We start from the raw sequence: 20,340 nt of genomic DNA, 5'->3' as shown, positions 1-20,340 counted from the left end.
GCAGTTGGAACTGTGCTCTTGGGGCATTTACTATTCACCTCCCCGCACTCCCCACCTCCCTGCCCCTCCCAGCATTTACATACATATCTTTAAATTGCATATTATAAATTTTTTATTTGTATTATTCTGCCTCCCCCTCCAGACTGTAAAACTCATTATGGGTAGGGAAGTTGTCTGCCAACTCTTTTATACTCTCCCAAGCATTTAATACAGTGCTCTGCACATAGTAGGCATTTAATAAATACCACTGATTGACTGAAAGGGTCTGATCAGAAAGTACAGAAACTGAGAATGCAGAAAATTGGATTCTTTCGGTGTCAAGATGGGAAGTATTTATTCAGCAGGGCTGGCTGCAAGTTAAAGGTTACAACCTGTTCAAAGGATATATTCTTTTTCCTTTTTTGACTATGTTCCTTCATCATGCATTCATTCAGTTGTATTTATTGAGTACTTACTGTGTGCAGAGCTCTGTACTAAGCACTTGGGAGAGTACAGTGCAACAATAAACAGACACATCCCCTGCCCACTCCTGCCAGTTACATTGAATATTTTATTATCAGTTCATTCAAGGGTCCTTCTTCCAGCACTGACTCTTCTCTTCCACCCAGGAAAGGGGGTTATCTGGTTGCAGACTGGCAATCTCCTACCCTCTTGACTCAATCGGGGTTGAAGGGCTGACTGCATCCGTAATGGAGTTCCCTCCCATTCTAGTGGATTCATCTGGGCTGATGAACTGGCCCAAGCTGGTTCAGGGGGATTACCAGGTCATCCCAGTAGCTTATTGGGATGGGTGTGTGTATTTGTGTCTGTCTAGTGGTGGTGGGGTCACATGTCGCTAGTTGGACTGTGTATCTGTGCATACAGCCCTGGGCTTAATGTCCCCAAAGCAAGAGCCATCACCCTAATATGAAAAAGGTATTTTGGGAAACTGATGTAGAACCGTTTAAACGCCTTGAATTTTGTGAGTAATAAAATCCATACAAATATTTTTAAAGGTTGACTAGGGAAACTAACATAATTACGTTAATCTTTTCTGATCCGTTCCCAGCGTTTATTTCATTTTGCAAACTCACCTCTGGAGAAACACTTCCACATTCTGCTAAACAATTTTGAATTCAATGTTGATCTCTTTTGTGTCACGTTATGCAAAATTTACCCCTTTATGCCTAGCTAGGGAATAAACACAAAAGGGAGGCCAACTTGTCATCATTTAGGGGGACAAACAAGAAAAACCAAACGGAAAAGAAGGTATGATTTAAACTTCCGTAAGTCATATAGAAATAAATGAGTCTTGGACAATTTTTTAAGTACTGTTCTTTTCTTCTATTTTTTATTCTCCAGAGTATTTCTAGTAAACAAGCTCAATCGCATGCCTGGATATTACAACTCTCAGTTAAAAGAAGCTGCCCCTAATAAAGGTAAATGCATCATTTCTTTCTAGGACCATTCTTTTGCTCTTATGGTTGGGTTTGTAACTTTTAGAATTCTTGGTTAAGATGCTTGTGTTTCCATCAGCATCTTCAGGCAGGAATGCCACTGTCATGAGTTGAAGAGTTGTCACGCTGCTTCTAAGGATGGTGGCATTTTAGCTATCATTCAGTGAATGGGATTTTTTTAAGCACTTACTGTGTTCAGAGCGCTTGGGAGAGTACAACACAAGAGTTCACAGCAGTTGGTAAACATGTTCACTCCCCACCAGAAGCTTACAACCTAGTCTAGCACACAACTTTTCTGTCACCTTTTCCATCCAGGCGCCATAAGGCCCCATGGATCCCAGCTTTGAGCTTATACCTTCAACAAAAACCTTGCCTGTTCAGTTGGTATCTCAGCCTCCATTTAGTGAGAAAGAACAAAAGACCTCATAATCAAAAGAAAATGATTGTAGTAAGTCTATCAGATTTATTGAGCATTTACTGTGTGCAGAGCACTGTACTAAGCACTTGGGAGAGTACAATATAACAGACACATTCCCTGCCCACAACGGGCTTTCGGTCTATGTGCCTTGCTCAGCACACCTCCCCTCCTGGGCCCTGAAAAAGACTTGTTGCCCAACTTGTCACTAACTCAATAAAGACCTATCAACCTCTTTTCCCTCTACAAAGTTGACAAAGATTGGGTCTAAAATCTAGGGAGTCCTGTAATTTCTAGAATGCCTCCTTTGAAAAATTCTGTCTCCTGTGGGAGGAAAAGGAAGAGATCTCCAGTAAGTCTGGGTGGAAAGAAGATCCTAAATTCATTTCAGCATGAGGTGAGACTGGCAGTAGGTTAAAACAAATCAAGGGGCCTTGTTTTATCTTAACACCAATGGAGGTTTTGGTGACCTTGGAGGGAGTGGTCTTAGTGGAATGAGGGGACTTTCAAGGAGTTTGGATAGTAATGGGGTGAGGATGGGGGGGGGGGGGCGGGGATAATGGTAAGTAGTTGAATGGTACAAAGGAGTCTGGAGAGGGGTTTTTTTTAGAATAAGGAAGACTTGGACTAATGAGCCAGCAGTAGAGAGGGATTTATTACCAGTCCTTTCATCGGTTGGGCTGAAAAATGAGAGGTCACAGTTCTGAAGCTAGGGCAGTTATGCCTCTGGATCGTGTCCTCATGAATCCTTCCTTTCTACCCTGGCAATTTCCTTGACTGACAGCTGCCTGGAGATTGACCCTGCACCCCCTTTCTGGTTCCACAGATTCCCAGGAGGCCACCTAGACTGGTGGCAGAGGAGCAGTGCAGGTCTGTAGAGGGAAATTTCTGTCATACTGTCTGTTGGACAGAGTTATTGAAGTCAAGATTCTCCAGATGGTTTGTAGGCATGGGTGTGATTTCCTAATGTTTGTGCTTAGGCACTGCTTACATAAGGTTGGCAATACTAGTAGTCTTGCCACAAGCAGATCAGACCCATACCATTTTTCTACCAAAATCTTCTTCAAAACACCCCTGGCTCCAACCAGGTAAAACCAGTGAGGTGCCCAGGAATTTGCATGCAATTTGTCTCCATTGCTTATACTTTCACCACCATAGTTCTAGTACAGCCTCCCCCATCTCTCTCTCCCCGAATGAATTTCTATGACATTCCAGAACCCCTCTGGGGCCCAAAAAACAACCTTGACTCCATTTAACATTCCTCCACCTGGGACTACCGTGCTAGCACTGATTTCCTCCAGTCCTCAAACAGATCCCACTCCTTTCTCAGGATCTGTGGGTCTTGACACATCTGTGAGAAACAATGGTACTGTGTTTGTCAAAGAAAAGAACCCTGCATAATCCATCTTCTTCTCCTACTATGACCCCAATTGACAATCTTAGTTCTTCTCAATCTAACCCTCGCAGTGTGCCTTGTTTTCTTCTCTCCAGCCACCTACCTCTTGTTCACGCTTTCCCTGCCGCCAAGAACTCTGTTCACTTCATACCCAATAGACCAAAAGACCTTATCTTCAAAGCCCTCTGAAATCATTCCTCTTCCTGGAAGCCTTCCCCAATTAATCTCTAATCTCCCCACTTTATATCTGCCAATTGCCATTTCAGCCTTGAGTGTCACCTAAGTACTTTTCTTACAGCACCCCAATGACACTTCTTACATATTCTGTTACTCCTCTCTATAATTTATTAAGTACCTAGCCTCCCCTCCTTCTAGCTCTATTGTACTCTCGCAATTATTGTAGAATTTGTTAAACACTTACTATGTGCCAGGCACTGTACTAAGCATTGGGTTGGATACAAGCAAATCGGGTTGGACACAGCCCCTATCCCACATGGGGCTCAGTCTTAAGCCCCATTTTACAAATAAGGTAACTGAGGCACAGAGAAGTGAAGTGACTTGCCCAAGGTCATACAGCAGACAAGTAGTGCTACCAGGATTAGAATCCAGGTCCTTCGGACCCCTAGGTTTGTGTTCTATCTACTTGGCAACATTGCTTCGAGCACTTACTACAGTGCTCTTCACCCAGTAGGTGCTCAATAAATGCTACTGATTGGTTAGTTAGAAGGTTACCTTTTGTGCTGTCTGGACACCAATTGATAAACTGATAAATCCATGTAGAAAACATTGTGATTCTCAACCATGAAAAACCGATGATAAACTAGATAGTTCAGCTTGACTGAGAGAAATGGATGATTGCCTACAGAGCATGCCCACCCAGCCTTAAGGCTGGAAAGGTCCCATCTATTTATGCAATCTGCTTATTGTGAGTGGCTAATAAATGGTTACATTGTTACTGCAAAAAAATAGTTGAGTGGAAAGCAGCAGTTTCTAAATTCCCTGTGGAGAGTGGACACCACTAACATTGGCAGCCACACCTGTTATTAAGAAGGTCACAAGATACCATCTGTTACTCCAGGCATTTAATGTTAAAGGATAACACTAACCGGAGGGATGGCATTAATTGATTTTTATTCCATTCTAAACTTGAAGCCTAGCACGTTTTTGGTGGGTCTTTGGATTAGCATATGGTCTTACCTGAAATAGAGTGAGTGGAATGGCTAGCAATGTGGATGTGGAAGTCAGGTTCCTGGATTCTGTTCTTGAAAGAAATCCTGATTTACTATCAATCAATTAGTTAAATTTATTCAGCACTCACCCTTAAACCAGGCGCTTGGGAGAGAACAGTACAGTAGAGTTGGTAGACAAGTTTCCTGTCCCCAAGGAGTTCACAGTCCAGAGGGGGAGACAAACATTAAAATAAATTACTAATGGGGGGATAGGAGAATGTAGAGATATATGCCTTTTGGACATTTGACATCCACCCCATCTCAACGTCACGGCACTTAGGAACCTATATATAAATTATTGATTTATATTAATGTCTGTCTCCCCATATAGACTGTTAGCTCGTTGTGGGCAGAGAACATGTCTATCAACTCTGTTGTACTGTACCCTTCCAAGGACTTAGGACAATGCTCTGCATGGGGAGCATTAGTAAGTACTAAGTACTGTTGCTTTAGCTGCACTTAAATGTTGAAGGGCTGGGGTTGGGGTGAATATGAAGTGCTTCATGGGCGTAGATGATCCAAATACACAGGCGGTGTCAAGGGGAGGGCAGATGGGAGAAATGAGGGCCTGGTCAGAGCAGGCCTCTTGGTCCCCGGAACCGACTGACTGATCCTTACTGCCTTCTGGCTGTTCTGGCTGGGAACTTTATGTTCCTGGGCAAGTCTCTCGGCTCTAGTACAAGGCTTACCCCTCTGTACAGTGGGACAGTTTTGCCTGTTGCTTCTTCTTATCTCCAAGTGTGTCCTAAATGTATGCTGGGATGCTGCTATTTCATGTCAGCATAGTCTATGACTGGAAGGGATCTCAAAAAGTCACTTTGTCCAGTCCCCAGCCTCTAGACCTCACTGACACCATCTCAGAAATATGGGTGGGCATCCTAATAACCTCCAAGGCGGCTGATTCTAAGTTAGTTTAACCCTTTCTGACAGAAACCGTTCCTTGTGCTTGATAGAATTCTCATCCCTCATTCCTATTTTGCACATTCCAGGAGACTGAGAATAACTAGTTCTGGATTGGGTATAAGAATCCTTAGTGGGACTTTGGGTTCTATGGAGGGCCTCTTTCTTAGGGGTTTAGAGCTCTTTACAGACATTATTTAATCCCTCTGAGAGAGGTGTGGATACAATTATGTCCATTTTACAAAAAGGGAAATTGGAGCACAGAAGGTCTTAAGTTTATTGTCATATTTATTAAGCACTGTATGTAGAACACTGTTAAGTGACTTGTAGACAGAGCCAGGACTAGAACCTAAGGCTACATCTGCTCAACACATCCTCCTGCCCATAGTGCACACCATCTGGCCAATTTCATTTGGAAAGCTCAATTTCATCTCCTCACTGGAACGCCGGTAGATCCACCAGAACATAATGGGATTTCTTGGAAATCGTAGAGATATTTCTGAGTGGGCAAAATCAGGCTTTTTTAAAAATGGTATTTGTTAAGCGCTTACTGCACTGAGTGCTGAGGTGATACAAGCTAATCAAGTTGGTCACAGTCCATGTCCCACATCAAGCTCACAATCTTAGCTCCCATGTTATAGATGAGGTAATTGAGGCACGGAGAAGTTAAATACTTGCCCAAGGTCAGTGGCGGAGCTTAGATTAGAACCCAGGTCCTTCTGACTCTCAGACCTATGCTCTATCCCCTAGGCCAGGCTACTTCTCTGTTTTGTTTTTTTGGTTTGTTTTTATTCTTTTGTTTCAGGAAAGATGTCCCCCCTTTTACAGTTCTTGGAGTGAGAAGTGGGAGGTAGGAGGTGGAGAAGTGCCAGCATCGGGGCTGCATTAATTAACAGTAAACTGAAAGTAGAATTCTTTTTGGAAAGGCAAAGTTCAAGCTGTTATATGGATTTTATTTTGAAAGCTGTTGGTGAACTTCTGGAGGGAAATTGTTAGATAACCTATATGCCAACGTTATCTGTAGTTGGACACTGTGCTTTCTGGTGTATAAATCTTTATAATGGGGTTGAGGAAAATGAGATACATACCTTTAGGCCATCTTCCACCCACTCAATTGGAAAAATGACCAAGTTTGGGATCAGGAAATGGCCTCCATGTTATTTTTGTAATAGAGTGTGAGTCCTTAGTTTCTATTACTTCAAGCTGCATCAAATACCGCAAAATTGTTTTCCCCAAACTTCAGTACTTTAGAATGATCTCATTCATTATTTAATCGTCTTCTTTGGCGTGAGAACTACAGCTAGCTAGGTAAAGCCTCGGACAGGGTTGTGGCAAATGAACTGAACCCCTTGCTTACCACCAGAAAAAATGGGCTAATTCTAAATGGGGGAAAGGACTAGGTCTGAGAGCCTGGAGCACTTGCTCCATTTAGGCCATTTCATACTGCTTTCAAAAGAGAGTGGCTTTTTTTTTGCAAAAGCATCACAAGAAATAAGAGGCAAGGGGGCAAAAGAGAAAACAGCTCCAGGGGCTGCAAACATTAGGGCACCACAAGTGACAGCCTTGGGTCTCGTTTGGTGCCCATTGTGGCTGGGGCTGGGGATCGCGCAATGACCTCTTCAGCCCCACACATTGAACTTCTTCAGGGAAGCGGCGTGGCATAATGGGAAGAGCACACACTTAGGAGTCAGAGGACCTGAGTTCTATTGCCGCTCTGCCATCTGCCTGCTATGTGACCTTGGGCAAGACACTTAACTTCTCTATGCCTCAATTTCTTCATCTGTAAATTGATCGCTCCAATTCATGATCTCTCTCCCCCTGAGACTGTGAGCCCCTTGGGTGATAAATTTGCATCTACCCCAGTGCTTAGTGCTTGACCCATAATAAGCACTTAATAAGTTCCATCATTTTTACATGTATATGATATTCACTGGTGGGCTGTGTCAACATTTATTTCCTGGATCATGGCCATGGGTGGAGAAACCCTAATAGATAAAGTCCAAGGCAATCAGCAGTGGGCTGCCTGCCAAAAGGATTCAGCTGAGGAAACTCTCTTTATGGCCAGGAACTAATCAGGTGGCTGGAAGGCAGCTGTGAATGAGGTAAAGGGCAGGCAAACTCTATCTAGAATTAGGTAGTGAGTTTCAAGCTTGCTTCTGCCCTGGCTACATTTGTGGGAGGTTTGAATGAGGCATAGTAACTCTGTTTTTATTTGCCCGTAAAAGCATGGCCTAATGGTAAATCAAGGTTAGTATTTTGTAGTGTTTTGGATCCCATGTTTAGCACAGCATCGTGCATTTCATCTGTCTATAGTTTGAAAAGTTCAGAAGCTGGTAGCCGTGACCTTGGGTTGAACCGGATGACCCAATGGGGTTTTCCTCCTCATTGATGAGCAAGGGAGAATGAAGCAGGCTTCCACAGGGGGTCTGAGAAGCTACTGGATACTTTAATCTTAGTTGCAGCTCTGGGTTGCAGGACTAAAGTGTATTTTCCTTCAGTCTTGTATGTGGGAGAAGAATCCAGCTTTTTGGCATTAACCTACAAGGAAGTTGAAGGAACTATGCGCTGAGCGCAAGAAGCAGCATTGCCTAGTGAATAGAACACGGGCTTGGGAGTCAGAAGGACCTGGGTTCTAGTACTGGCTCTTCCACTTGTCTGCTGTATGACCTTGGGCAAGTCACTTGATTTCTCTGTGCCTGTTACCTCATCTGTAAAATGAGGATTAAGACTGAGCCCCATGTGGGAGTGGGATTGTGTCCAACCTGATTACCTTGAGTCTACCCCAGCACTTAGAACAGTGCCTGGCACATAGTAAGCACTTAAGAAATACCATAAAAAAGCATCCCCTTTAATTCCTTTTTCATTTTCCTTGTAGGTCAGTATTCTGACTTAACCCGTTTCTTTGAAGATATGGTTCATGTCAAGCACCTAGTGGTAAGTAAAAAGTTGTTGCTTTTTTGTAATTCCTTCTTGGAAGGGACTGAAATTAGATGAAAACAGAATATATATGGTATGTGTGCATTTGTTTTCTTAATAACTAATGGAAGAAGCTGAAGGTATTCATTCTTAGGTGAAAATAAGCAGAGGTGTCATGAATAATACAGTACACCTCTGTTTCTTCACCAGTTCCTCCCCCTATTTAGTTTTCTCCCCATCCTAAAACGTAGTAATAATAATGATGGTATTTGTTGGAAATAACCAAATGATTGGCAATTGTTTGTAGTAGATACTGAAGGTACTGAGCAAGCAGGTCATGGCTTAGTGTGGGCTGAAAGCACATTTCCTGGCCTTCTTCTCTCTCAAGATGGGAATTCATCTAATTTAAACTCTTTTAACGAGGGAATAACAGAGGAGCCTGAGGTACTCCACTCGAGAACATAAAGAAGTGCCATTACTAGGTCAGATCAATGGCCCATCCAGGCCAGGATCTAAATTTGATGAAATGAAAGCAATCTATGTATTAAGCTGGCAGAGGAAAATAAGGTGATCATTGATAGTAACTTAGGTTCTTAATGAAAACCTACTTGTTTAATTTTCTCTTTGATGGAAAAGGCAGCATAGCTCAGCGCTGATAAGGAATAGGAGGTTTCTGTCTGTGACATGCCTAAATGAAAACCAGATGAAAGTAGGCTAGCTCGGACTTTTGTAACCTTAACTCGTGAATCTCTTGAGGGCCAGAGGCCCTGTCTAATTCCCACCTGTGGATTCTTTTCCAGTGCTTAGTCAAGTGCTCTGTGCTTAATGAGTATTATTACTACTATTACCATTTTCCCTCCTCTGGTCCTTGAGCGGCTGGATGAACCAGCTTGTTTCAGCTCCTGCTTCTATAGTCTTCTGGGTTGGTGGGAGAGGAAGCAGAAATAAGGCCCAAAGCAAAGGAAGGGCCAGTGGAAATCTTGGGGAGAGTAGATGGCACAAGGACAAGGGAGCTGGAGCCAGGGACCTAGCTGGGCTTCGGCTGCTCCAGGTAGGCAAAACCACTCACTAATTTCTGGATTTGTCTTTCTGAGGACACAGATATTTCACAGTGGTCCCAGGATATAACGCCAAATCCCCTGGCCACTGCCAAACTCCTACTTCTTCCAGCAGTTTTTCCCCCTCGGCTTTAATTTTGAATCGGAAACGAAGATGGCCTCACTTGAACAGGACACACTGGACATATATGGAACATTTTGCTTCTGAGCTCAGAGGTTTCACACTTGCAGGCGGCCTGGTCTAGTTGGAAAGAGCACAGGACTGGAAGTCGGGAGACTCCGATTCTAGTTCTGGCTCTGCCACTTGCCTGCCTTGCTACTTTACCTGGGACAAGACACTGTACTTTTCTATGCCTCATTTCTTATAAAGTGGGGTTGAAATACATGTTCTTCTCCCCCTTAGACTGAAACAGGGACTTTGTCCAATCTGATACTCTTGAATCTATCCCAATGCTTAGCACATAATAAGCATTTAGTAAATATCATCGTTATCATCGCCATCCCATTTGACCTCTCAAGGTGGCTGAGTCTCTCCCAGTGGAAAAGTAGAACAGATTGGCTCATGTCTGCAGAGGGGCATAGTAGATTGAGTTGTTGGGATGACAGTAAAACTAGTTTCAGTGGCCCGACCAAGAAGCCCACCTCTCCTATTTCACTCCCTAGAAGGAGTCTCCAGAACCCATCGTGAAGGGGGTGGCGGGGAGCGGAGGCCTGGGGGAGCCAGGGGAGGGAGAGGCAGGGGAAGAAGCAGAGGAAGGTTGATCTCCTTATTTGGGGGAGCTGGGGAACTCTGGTAGGAGAATTGGATCCCGGGTTCTTATGAGAGAGGAAGGAGGCAGATACCTTCTCCCCATTGGACAGGCAGGAAAACTGGAGCCTCAGTCAATCAATCAATTGTATTTATTGAGCACTTACTCTGTGGAGATCATTGTATTAAGTGCTTTGGAGAGTACAATACAACAGAATTAGCGGATAGGTTCCCCGCCCAGAATGAGCTTGCAGTCTAGAGGTCCCAAGATCTTCTGGACTGTTGATCCTAGGCCTGCCATGAAGAGCTTCATGACCAAGACCACTTCCTTGTTCCTGAGCTTTCTGGATTAGGTTTAGGCCAGGCAAAATGGGAATGAGGTCTTCATCTTCATTTTTCCTCACCCTTTCCTGTTCCCTTACACAACTGGGTTTTCAAGATGGGTGCGCTGGCCTCACCAACAGTCTCATCTGGAATTCTGCCAATGTCCTGGCAATAGTCACGCTATTGAGTGCCGCTCCCCTCAGTACTATAACTCCCAGAATAGAAACCTGACCCCAAAGGCACTTTGGCTGAGTAAGGAGGCATCCTCCATTCCTGAGTCCTCTCTCCTCCAAAGCCATCCCAAGTAAAAGGGCAGAACCCTGCCACGGTGGGGCCATAGACACTCTGTTTTCACTATGAGGGCTTGGGCTGGGATTGGGGCTGGAACTGGGGGTGAGAGGAGGATAAATGCATAATCCATTCTTGGAATAATGACTTGTCCACCAGGCCATATTGTCTAAATAATTGGAAAAGTTAGATGACCTTAAATGATCTGGACTGGTTCTGTGAGGATTTGTGCTTGCTCTGTAGCATTCTTTGCTGACATTTAAAAAAGGAGTATTACATTCATTTTATCTGGTCTCATGCCATGGGAAGGGGTGGACTAGAAATGTTATTGGATTTATTTCTAGAATGATTTATAAGTGTCTCTTTTCAGGCACACCAGACTATGTTTGGGAGGGTTTCAGTGAAGCCTTCAATTTGCAGAAGATCAAGTGAGTCTATAACTTAAACAACTCAACAGTCTAGAGCCCCTTCCTGGGCTAGTTGCGTGAATAATCCTCCACTGACAGTGAGAGATGACTCTCGGTTATTCAAGGGTTGATTTTCCTATTTGTGGGTGGTCTGAGCCTCTGACTTCCTCATCTGACCTGTCTGTTGGCCCTGTCATAGCTCATTAATATCTCCACCAGCAGATGCTCAGGAGAAATGGAGGTGAAACTCAAACAGTGAATGTTGCAACTTGTTAACAGATGTGGTTGACGAAATGTTTGAAACAACTGACTTGATAAATAAATAAATGGCTCAGTTTGTGTCCCTTTTAGCGAGTTTTGGCTCTTGAACATCAGAGTTTAGCCTCTGTGTGGCTTCCATAGAATCCACTCTCTGAGGCTCCCTAACCCACTCTGCGGACTTGACTCCCCTTGCCATCTCTTCTGCCATTTCTGCTTGGCTCTCAACCTCTTCCTCTGAGATGAGCAATTGATAATCCCATTTAAACCCAGTTTTAGGTTCCCCCCAGACCAAATGAATTTGGGGATTGGGAATATTAGAGTTCCCCTTTTCCCTTTTGATGGTCTCCTCCATCTCCACCGATAATTGAGCACTGACTGTTGTTTTACTGTAGACGTGAAGATGAGAAGCTCTGAAAGTGAAAACCTCAGGAGCGGCTTGCCAAAAAGGAAGACTTTCCTGAATCAAGTAAGAAATTGTCCCCTGCTTTCAAAACCTTCATTGTTGTAGTTTTTTCCTGAAAAGACATTTTCCTCTATCTAGCCATAAGTACAGAAGCAGCATTGTGGCAGTGGGGGTGATGGACTATAATCAAACAGTGAGCATAGTTCATGTGTGATTACACACAGTAATGTTTGTGGAAGCGTTGGGGAAGGGGTTTCTGTATTCTGATAAATCATGTAGAAGTGGGGCAGGGAAAGAGGGAGAGTTCCCTTCATGGCTAAGGATTTTTAGGAGCAAGGACTCCTACAGGGAGAGTAGGTGGTTTTAGGAGCAAGGAATCCTGCAGTCACGAGGGAGTGACTGCAATGACCGTTTTCTGTTTTATAATGGAGCCATGGAGTATTTGGTCAATAACTGTGGGATGATCAAATGGTCTCTGCGCACCTATATTCCACCATGAAATGACCGCATTCTTAATGTGAAAGAACTTTTAAGTTTCAGTGAGTGTTGGAAATGGCCTTATGTGACTTGGCTTGTTTACAGTAGATGGCAGATGACTTTGATCACTCCTGTCACCATCATTTTTAGTTCTGGTGTAAATGTGTTCAGATCAAATGGTTTTTGCAGTAGAGGTGGCTGCTACTGAGTCGGTCTGTGTTCACAAACAAGATTGAACATGCATGAGGGAATTCTAGCCATCAGTCGTGTGGTAAATGCTCTGGGGCTTTCTGAGTGTGGTGGGGACTACGGCTCCACGTAAGGAGGGTGGAGTTCAGGGATCTAACAGTCTTTCCAGCTTCCCCTGGCCCAGTGGGGACTGAAGGGCTACCTGCCCGTGGTGGTGGTGGTAATCCTAGGGCCTCAGTACCTCCACCCTTCCTGCTCCCCAGGGGCAGAAAGCCAGTGGGAGGAATTGGCCAGCTGCCGCTCACTGTCATTGCAGACGGGACAAATCAGGGCTAGGGCCTTGCTTTTTTGAGGACTGGTATGGGTTGGGACAAGTTCTGGGAGAAGGTAGCAGTGTCTAGTGAGGAGAGTCCGTGGGGAGAAGCTGTCACTCTTTTCTTCTCCCCTCTCCACACAAACCCAGGGAGGTCAACTTCTGCTTCACCAAAGATTACATTCACATCACATCCCAGGGCCAGTGGTCTTGGTGCCTCATATTTCGATCAATCTTTTGAGCACTAAAGAGTACCTGGAAGTAGTCATCTTCCTCCCTCTGCCTCCAGTCTCCCAAACACCTGCCTTTTGCAGCATGGGCTCTATCTCCAGATCCGTGTCCTTGGGTGGGGAGGACTTGCATAGCCAACTACCTTTCATTAAAGCCAACAGGGTGTATGTTTCCTCTGCATTTCTCACACCCTTCGGAGAACACAAAGGGAATTAAAAATCCCACCCACCATACCAACTGGGTTTTTTTTTGTTTTCTTTCTCCCATCTCTATCTGACCTCAGACATGGTGACATAAGGAAGTGGTCCAGTTATTCTGATCCCTTTCAGCCTTCATTCTCTTTAATCACCCTGAGGCTCTGCAATCCCTGCTATCCACAGACCTGTGTATATCCTGACCATCCCAGAACTTTGTTAACTGCATGTCCTCTAGCCCATCTGCCTCGTGCGTCTACCGCTGCAGGCTTCTCTGAGCATCCCCTCAGTTCCCGTGCCCAGACCATCAGATAGGTCAATTCCTGACCTTGTCCACCTTTATTAGTGCTTGCTTCCTTCAGCCTTCTTTCCTTAAGCTGCAAGCTCTTTGTGGGCAGGGAACCAACTCTGTTGTACTGGACTTTCCCGAGCTCGTAGTACAGTGCATTGCCCACAGTAAGAGCATAATAAATACAATGATCGATTAAAGCTTTATTCTGTAGCCTGGCAAATAGTTTCATTCACCTGCCCGGATTCTATTCACCCAACAAATCTTACATCAGCCCCACCCGCATCCACCAATTTCCTCTCGGGTCATTTCCACCTCCTTGCCAGGCTAGAGGAATGTGCACATTGCCTGCTGATGATTCTCTCAGCTTCTCCACCCGCAACCAATGCTGATCCCAGGAAAAACCAAACCAGAGAGTTAGCACATTCACAGGGTCTCTTTGGTTCTCCCTGACTTTCCACAGACCAGTTACTCGATTGGACCTACGCACCGCAATGAGATTCTAATAATAATAACTATGGTATTTATTAAGTGATTACTATGTGCCAACATTGCAATAAGCACTGGGGTAGAGTCAGTATAAGCAGATTGGACACAGATTCTAGGGCCCCGTGGACTCATTTTCACAGCTCCTTTCAGCATGAGGAGCAAAAGTCCAGCCCTGTTTTTATTCCTCTCTATGATGTGAAATTCTTTTTTTCTCCTTGTTGAATATTCTCCCTTTCATTCCTTCCCCACTTTCTGCTTAGCTTGATTCTGGCATTCTCCTGCCTCTCATAACCAGAAATTTTTATTTGGTTTTTTAAAATGAAACCAGGTGTAGTGCAAACCAAACTGAAGTACTGGAATAATAAGAGACTACCCAACCCATGAGGAATGTCCTGAAATCCATGACTAAGGCTATCCTGGCCAGAGGCAAAAAAAAAAGGGGGGGGTGGGGAGGGGGGCCGGTGGGAGCAGACTCCAGGAGGGAAATAGCACATAGCACAGGAGACCTTTTAGCTGAGGGGATTCACCGCCTGGTGAATGAGACACCCTGGATTGGACCACCAAACTAGAGGACTTGTTCTTTGCGGGCCCTCAAAATAGTGTTGTTTAATAGCAGTGTTGATTTTGTATATCGTCTGGGTAATTAGCTTTATACTTCCAGGTTTCCAGCCTCTTCCCCATTCCCCATGGCAACCTGCCCTATGTGGAGAAAGGAGAAATATTTCCAGGCTGGGTCAGCTCAATCATCCCAGGAGGAGCTGGGGTGTCGGGTAGGACCAAGGGGGCTGGCTCCCCTGCTGGGAAAGGAGCAGGGCCTGAGGATATCACAGAGAATTGTGGGAAAGGGCCAGGGTTCAACAGCACTGTGGGGAATCTGGGGAGAGGGGCACTAGGTGAGAAATTTTGGTGCATCTGACATTAAATTAATAATGCAAATACTGCACAGAACAAATGATCACCCACTAATTTGCTGTAAATAACTTGGATCATTTTTATGCACTTGGGTTCCCCATTGCTTTGGAATGGAAATATATGTACTGCTGGTAGCCAAAGGTGCTTGTACTGGCCCATACTACTTTGTGAAGCGAGAAAAAATTAGTCAAATTGAGTCTTTGGTTTCATGAATGCCATTCCTAATGAAATCAGTAGGAGTGGCAGAGGGAAGAAATTGGCCTATGCTGTGCATAAACACATGGACACACACACACACACCCCTTTCCTTCAGGCTGTACTGAGGTGAGGGATTCATTGTATTCACAATTTCTGAGACAGAGGCTAAGAAAGAAACAAGCTCAGGAAATGCTTCTCTATGCCTTGGTGGGAGGAGTGTGAATACAAGTGACAGCAACCTGTTTGTGCTCCCTAATTACATCTGCCTGGTTTGAACGGGCCCAAGATTACTCTTCCCGGCCCCCTCTTGCCTAGAGAAGGCTGTCACATTCCGAATGAGGAGGAGTCTTGACTGGCAGGAGGGAAAGCTTCACTCGGCAGCTCTGAGCAACACCTTTGCTTGATGATTCTTTTCCATTTCGAGTATTGCCCATTTTTTTAAAAAAAACCCAAAAAACCCCCCCTACATGGACTATTTCTTAATTGCAGGAACAGTCCTGCTTGGCTTTTTCATTAAATCCTACTCACCTGAAAAACAGAAAGTCTCTGAAGGATGGCGACTTCATAAATATTTATAGCGCGAACAGGCGTCACTCTGGTTCCATGGGAGAATGGGCTTATTCAGTTTCATTTATGATGTGACACTTGTGTGAGTGACACACGTCGTCTGGGCCTGCCTAGCGCTCCGGTCCAGGGTGACATGTTTATGGAGTGATTATGCCTGCAAATATTTGCTATATTTAGTTCCCTTCCCTCCCCCCGTCCCGGTCCCCCGCCCCCCATCCCTTCAGCCCCGTGGGTCTCTGAACCAGCTTTCATAAAGTCATTCTGAGCAGCTCGGCCCTAGCAGTGGGGAGAAGCGTGTGAACAGAGAGGACTTAGCTCTAAAATGGCCCCGGCTTCGAGGTCGCTACAGGGAGTCGGGTGGGAGGGATCAGAGTGGGCAAGTGGCACCCAGAGACCCCCCGGACAGTCGTTCTGGTTTTGCCACAGAATATTGTGTTGGGTCAAATGGGGACGGACGGATATGCTCTCCCCCTGGCCGGCCCTCGCATTTGGCGCGCTGTTTTTGGTTTCTAGGATGGGGGAGTGAGGAGAAGGCCGGGCCCTGATAGCATGGTGAGGTCTCTCCTTGCTACTGAGGTTTTCCTCCCTCCCCTTCCGGTCTCTGTCTCGCTGAGGAATGCAGGCCACCTCTGGCTGCCTGCGGGCATGTGAGCGGGCTTCCGGTAGGTTCAGAGGCTGGTGCGCTGGGCCTATCCGGCGCAGAGGCCTGTTCTCTACCTGCTGGGCCTCTCCACTTGCCCCAGCCCCGCCAGGCCACCTACTGCAGAACCCAGGAGGTGGAAGGGCAGGGAAAAGGGAAATGTGACTTTGCCAACTCTTTATTTTTAGAGGCAGGAAAATGTCCACTTTCTGGCAGCTGTAGTTGCTTGGCACCCAGTTGAAGAAAACAAGTTCAAGCGACAGATTCCAAGCCCTAAATTTACTGCCAATGACCCAGGCAGTAGCTCGGTGAAACTCCCGACTCCCTGATGAAGCCTAGACTCTTTTGCTGGCTTGCCCCTGCCCCGACAGGCCCCTGACCCTCCTCTCTAAGCCTTATCCCATGCTCCAAATAATCCCTGGGCCCAGTGGGCAATCACTGAGGTCATGTCAGGCCAGTATCCTGGGGAATAGGCTTGTCCAGTGGATTGTTGTGCAGGCATGGCCACAGGCATTTTCACGAGGCCAACCTCCCACGGGCTAAAGGACAAGGCCTAGTGTGGGCCATAGCTTTTCCACTTTTCCCTACGGTTCTTGCTTCTGAGGCCTGTCAACCTGTTAGAACCCCTCCAAACCGGCCAGATGCCCACCACAGTTCCCGGTCCAAAGAGCTGCCATCCAGAAAACTCCTCCCATTCTTTGATTCTTTTTGTCTCTGATTCGTTGGCAGATTCGGCAGCAGGGTGCGTGTCCTGGGCCAGCGGCTGTCTGTTGACATGCTGCTCCTCCTTAGCCAACCTGGAAAGGCCTCTGTTGGCGGTGATTTTCTGCCCACTTGGAAAGCAGAAGCTTCACCTATTTGTGTATCTTGGAGCTCTTCGATGGCTCCTGTCCGAGGCTTTCGTAGCCAGTTCTGCTCTCACTGGTGTGTGGGTGCCCAAGCCACAACAGGGACCCCCCCAACTTCTTTGAGCTCAACATCCCCCTGAGCGGATCTGAACAGAGCGAAAAAGATCCCAGATTGGGGCACTCTGCCCTACTGCTCTTTCTTTGAGTCCTGTACTCTTTCCATTTCCCCCAGAGTGAAAAGCTGGCACTTCTAGACTTGCCTTTTCTTAAGCTTGGCACAAAGACCGCCAGCCCTGCCGTATTCCTGATGCCATCACCTGTGAGGCTACCAACCCACGCCATCCTGGTTTGATGGCGGAAGTCAAGGTGCTCAGGGGCGATACGAATTGGGCTTACTTTAACCTTAAGCTCATCCGTTTATGTGCTGAAAGCATTTATACTAACAAAGGTTTCCTTCTGCATTCAGGGTTTAGGTTGATCAAAGCATGGCACTGAGATGGTGCTAGAGGCTGGGCAGGCGGCGTGGGAAGGGGGAGCTGGTGGATATCCCCACTGTTGGGCATAGCAAGGTGTGTAGTTTGTGGTCTAAATGCTCAGTTGGGTTGCTGATAATTCGTGCGCCCCTTAGCCACTTTCTGCCAGCCCATAAGAAATTGGGCTTGGTCTGAGGATGGTACAGAGAAAAAAGGGACTGAAAGCCCATTCCTCACCCATCTTCTCATCCCCTCCCTCGCTTCGACAGATCCAGCCCAGGGACAGGATAGGGCCCAGTCGCCCTCACACGGCTACTTCCTCAGGCCAAGCAATCTGTGTTCAGAGGCCAAGAGAGAGGGGTTTTTAGAGGTCCAGAACCCATGTGGACACCACATATCGTAGCCTTGGCTGGGAAGGCTGGCCACAGGGTGGGCTGGATGGCTTCTGAGCCCACTTTTCCTCTGCTACCTTCCCTCTCAGGATCACATGGTCCTTTGGGCTTAGGGAGAGCTGAAGCACACCAGCAGCAGCTTGAAATCCCTAACTTGATCACTGGGCTCTGCCATTTAATTAGAGAAGCTGTCCCTCTGTCAGGACAGCTTGAGGGAAATCCTAGGGTTTGGCTGACAGCCCCTGCCTCCCCGGTGAAACAGAGAATGTTTTCCTGGGGAGACAAGTCACTACCTAGAGCCCAGGTGAGTTATGCCCAGAAGTAGTTCCAAAGGCAGGAAGGAGTGCTTTTCTCTACTCAGTTCATTTATTTTTAATGCGACTCCTATGGCCGTGTGAGCAGATGTTTGCCTTTTGCTGTCTTACAGACCCAGGTGCTCAAAAGAGTGAATGTTGCAGGTGAAGTGCCATCTTTTAGGAAGAAATGATGCCTTTAGTGTGAGACCAACCCAAGAAAAGTGCAACCTGAAGAGAGGGAGATAAAGCCCAATCAATTCAGGCCTAGGAGTCAGTTGGGGTCCAGAACTCACGGCTAACCGGAGGGGCTGCTTCGGGGGACTCGTTGGGTAGTAAACAGCGCCGTTCTCGGAACGTTTTCCCCATCTGGCTTGTGAACGGTCTTCCCCAGTGACGGCTCCAAGCGAAAGGGGCTGGCGGGTCACCCGAGGATCTTGCTGGGGTCTAATATTCCTCCTTAATCACTTTGTAGAATGTGATTCACATTCTACAAAGTGGGTGTGCAAGCACCTAGCTGCCTGTGGTGCTGTAAAAGCAAAGCTAACCGCAGTCCTTGCCCTCTAGAAGCTGACAATCCAAGATAGGGTACTAAACTTTAGTCTGGGGCTGTGACTTCTGGAAATGTTTTTGAAACATTTCTGAGCAATGCTATGAGGTAAAAGATGCTGTCGGGCTGGGGTCAGAGGACTAGATTCTCACTCTGCTAGAAACAAATTGAGCTGGGCATCCTACCCGCTCACCTGCATCGGCCTCATCTCAGCCAGGGGGAGGGAGAGGTCACAAACCTTTGCCCCTCTAATACAGCCATCGCTCTCCATGTGGAAACAAGGCTTTGTTGCTCTCTCTCAAGAGAAACTAGGGGAGCCAAAGGCCAGCTCTTCCCCTATTAAGTGTGAAGAGGAGATAAAGCTTTTGTTCATAATTCACTCCAGGTAGGTCATTTTAATAGGTAAGTCAAGCTAAAGAAAAAAAAAATCCATTTGGGGGCCAGAATGACTGGATTGACAGTCATGTGGGCTAAATTGCTGCAGTGTAGAAAACCAATTTTCCACTTCTCTCTGGGCAGTGTAGGCCAATTTCCAATGAAACAAAGCCCCTTTCTAAGAGGATCTCCCCCCACCCCCCCGGGCCCTTAACATTTAACACTTTCCCAAACAGGTCCAGTAAGGTGGCGACACTCACCTCTCCGCTTTCCAATCGAGCCATGGGAGCTTGGGGCCCGGGGATTCTCTGGGGCCTGGTATTGGTCACGACAGGGAGAGGGGCAGGAGCCATGTCTGTCGACTATGGGGTGGGGCAGAAGGGAGAATGCGGACCCTCATCAGTCATGCGAATTCGTGTCTTGAGGACAGGATGCAATGCTTAATAGGGAAAACAATTTGAAAGTCACATTACTCTTGGCTCACATCTAACACTTCTTCCATTTCATCTTCTCAAGTGATTTCCACTTTCCTCTGACCATTACCCAGGAAAGGTGAGGTATTCCCCGCCCCCCCCCACCACACACACTCTCTCTCTCTCACAATCTCTCTCTCTGTCTCAGAATTGTTTGGGAGTTCACTGAGGAAGCATTTTGAGGGCTGGCTGTTGTGGAACCTGGGGCCAACCAATGTTTTGGTCCTTCACGGAGCAGGGCCAGAGGGGCACACACCAATGGGCCTTCCTGCCCGGGGCCCGCCTCCGACCTTAACACCAAAGGCTGGAACTCATCCTCTCCTATAGTTGGGGATCTCCTACCCGTCTCCCAGAAGGCATCGCACAACTTTCGAAACTAGTTCCAGTCACCGCCTGGCTGCCTTTCCAAACCTCTACTTTAGAAATCCTATTTGAAAACCTTTACCTCGGGAGACTTTCGAAGGAACAATAAGAAGTCTTCCCTGGCCTTGCCCATCCTTCACGACTGCCTCTGTGTTAAATCCCAAGGGACGTGGATCGAATCCTGTGTGAATAACTTCATCCACCTACCTGGACCAAGTTCAATGTCAGGAAAGGCAACACATCCTCAGCTGGAGGGAAGTGCTTATTAAGACAACAAGCAGCATACTCTTTCT

The 20,340-nt window shown here is 46.4% G+C and overlaps 1 protein-coding gene across 8 annotated transcripts in view; it reads left to right on the top strand.

Moving 5' to 3' along the window:
• C12H4orf51 (chromosome 12 C4orf51 homolog) overlaps positions 1-20,340 on the top strand; it is a 33,142-nt gene that overhangs the window by 2,702 nt on the left and 10,100 nt on the right. For 3 of the 8 annotated variants that reach the window (XM_029076801.2, XM_029076803.2, XM_029076802.2), the window contains exons 2-5: positions 1,342-1,418; positions 8,252-8,310; positions 11,081-11,138; positions 11,771-11,844. In XM_029076801.2, the coding sequence (XP_028932634.1) occupies positions 1,342-1,418; positions 8,252-8,310; positions 11,081-11,138; positions 11,771-11,844 (268 nt within the window). Of the gene's footprint in view, positions 1-1,341; positions 1,419-7,310; positions 7,624-8,251; positions 8,311-11,080; positions 11,139-11,770; positions 11,845-14,624; positions 15,750-17,594; positions 17,698-18,420; positions 18,655-20,340 lie in introns of those variants that run through there. The other 5 variants (XR_003763339.2, XM_029076800.2, XM_029076804.2 and 2 more) reach the window with 5 other exon arrangements.

This window comes from Ornithorhynchus anatinus, chromosome 12 (assembly GCF_004115215.2).
Source record: "Ornithorhynchus anatinus isolate Pmale09 chromosome 12, mOrnAna1.pri.v4, whole genome shotgun sequence".
NCBI lineage: Eukaryota > Metazoa > Chordata > Mammalia > Monotremata > Ornithorhynchidae > Ornithorhynchus > Ornithorhynchus anatinus.
Note: the sequence above shows the minus strand (reverse complement) of the source record. Positions and strands in the feature narration are given on the sequence as shown.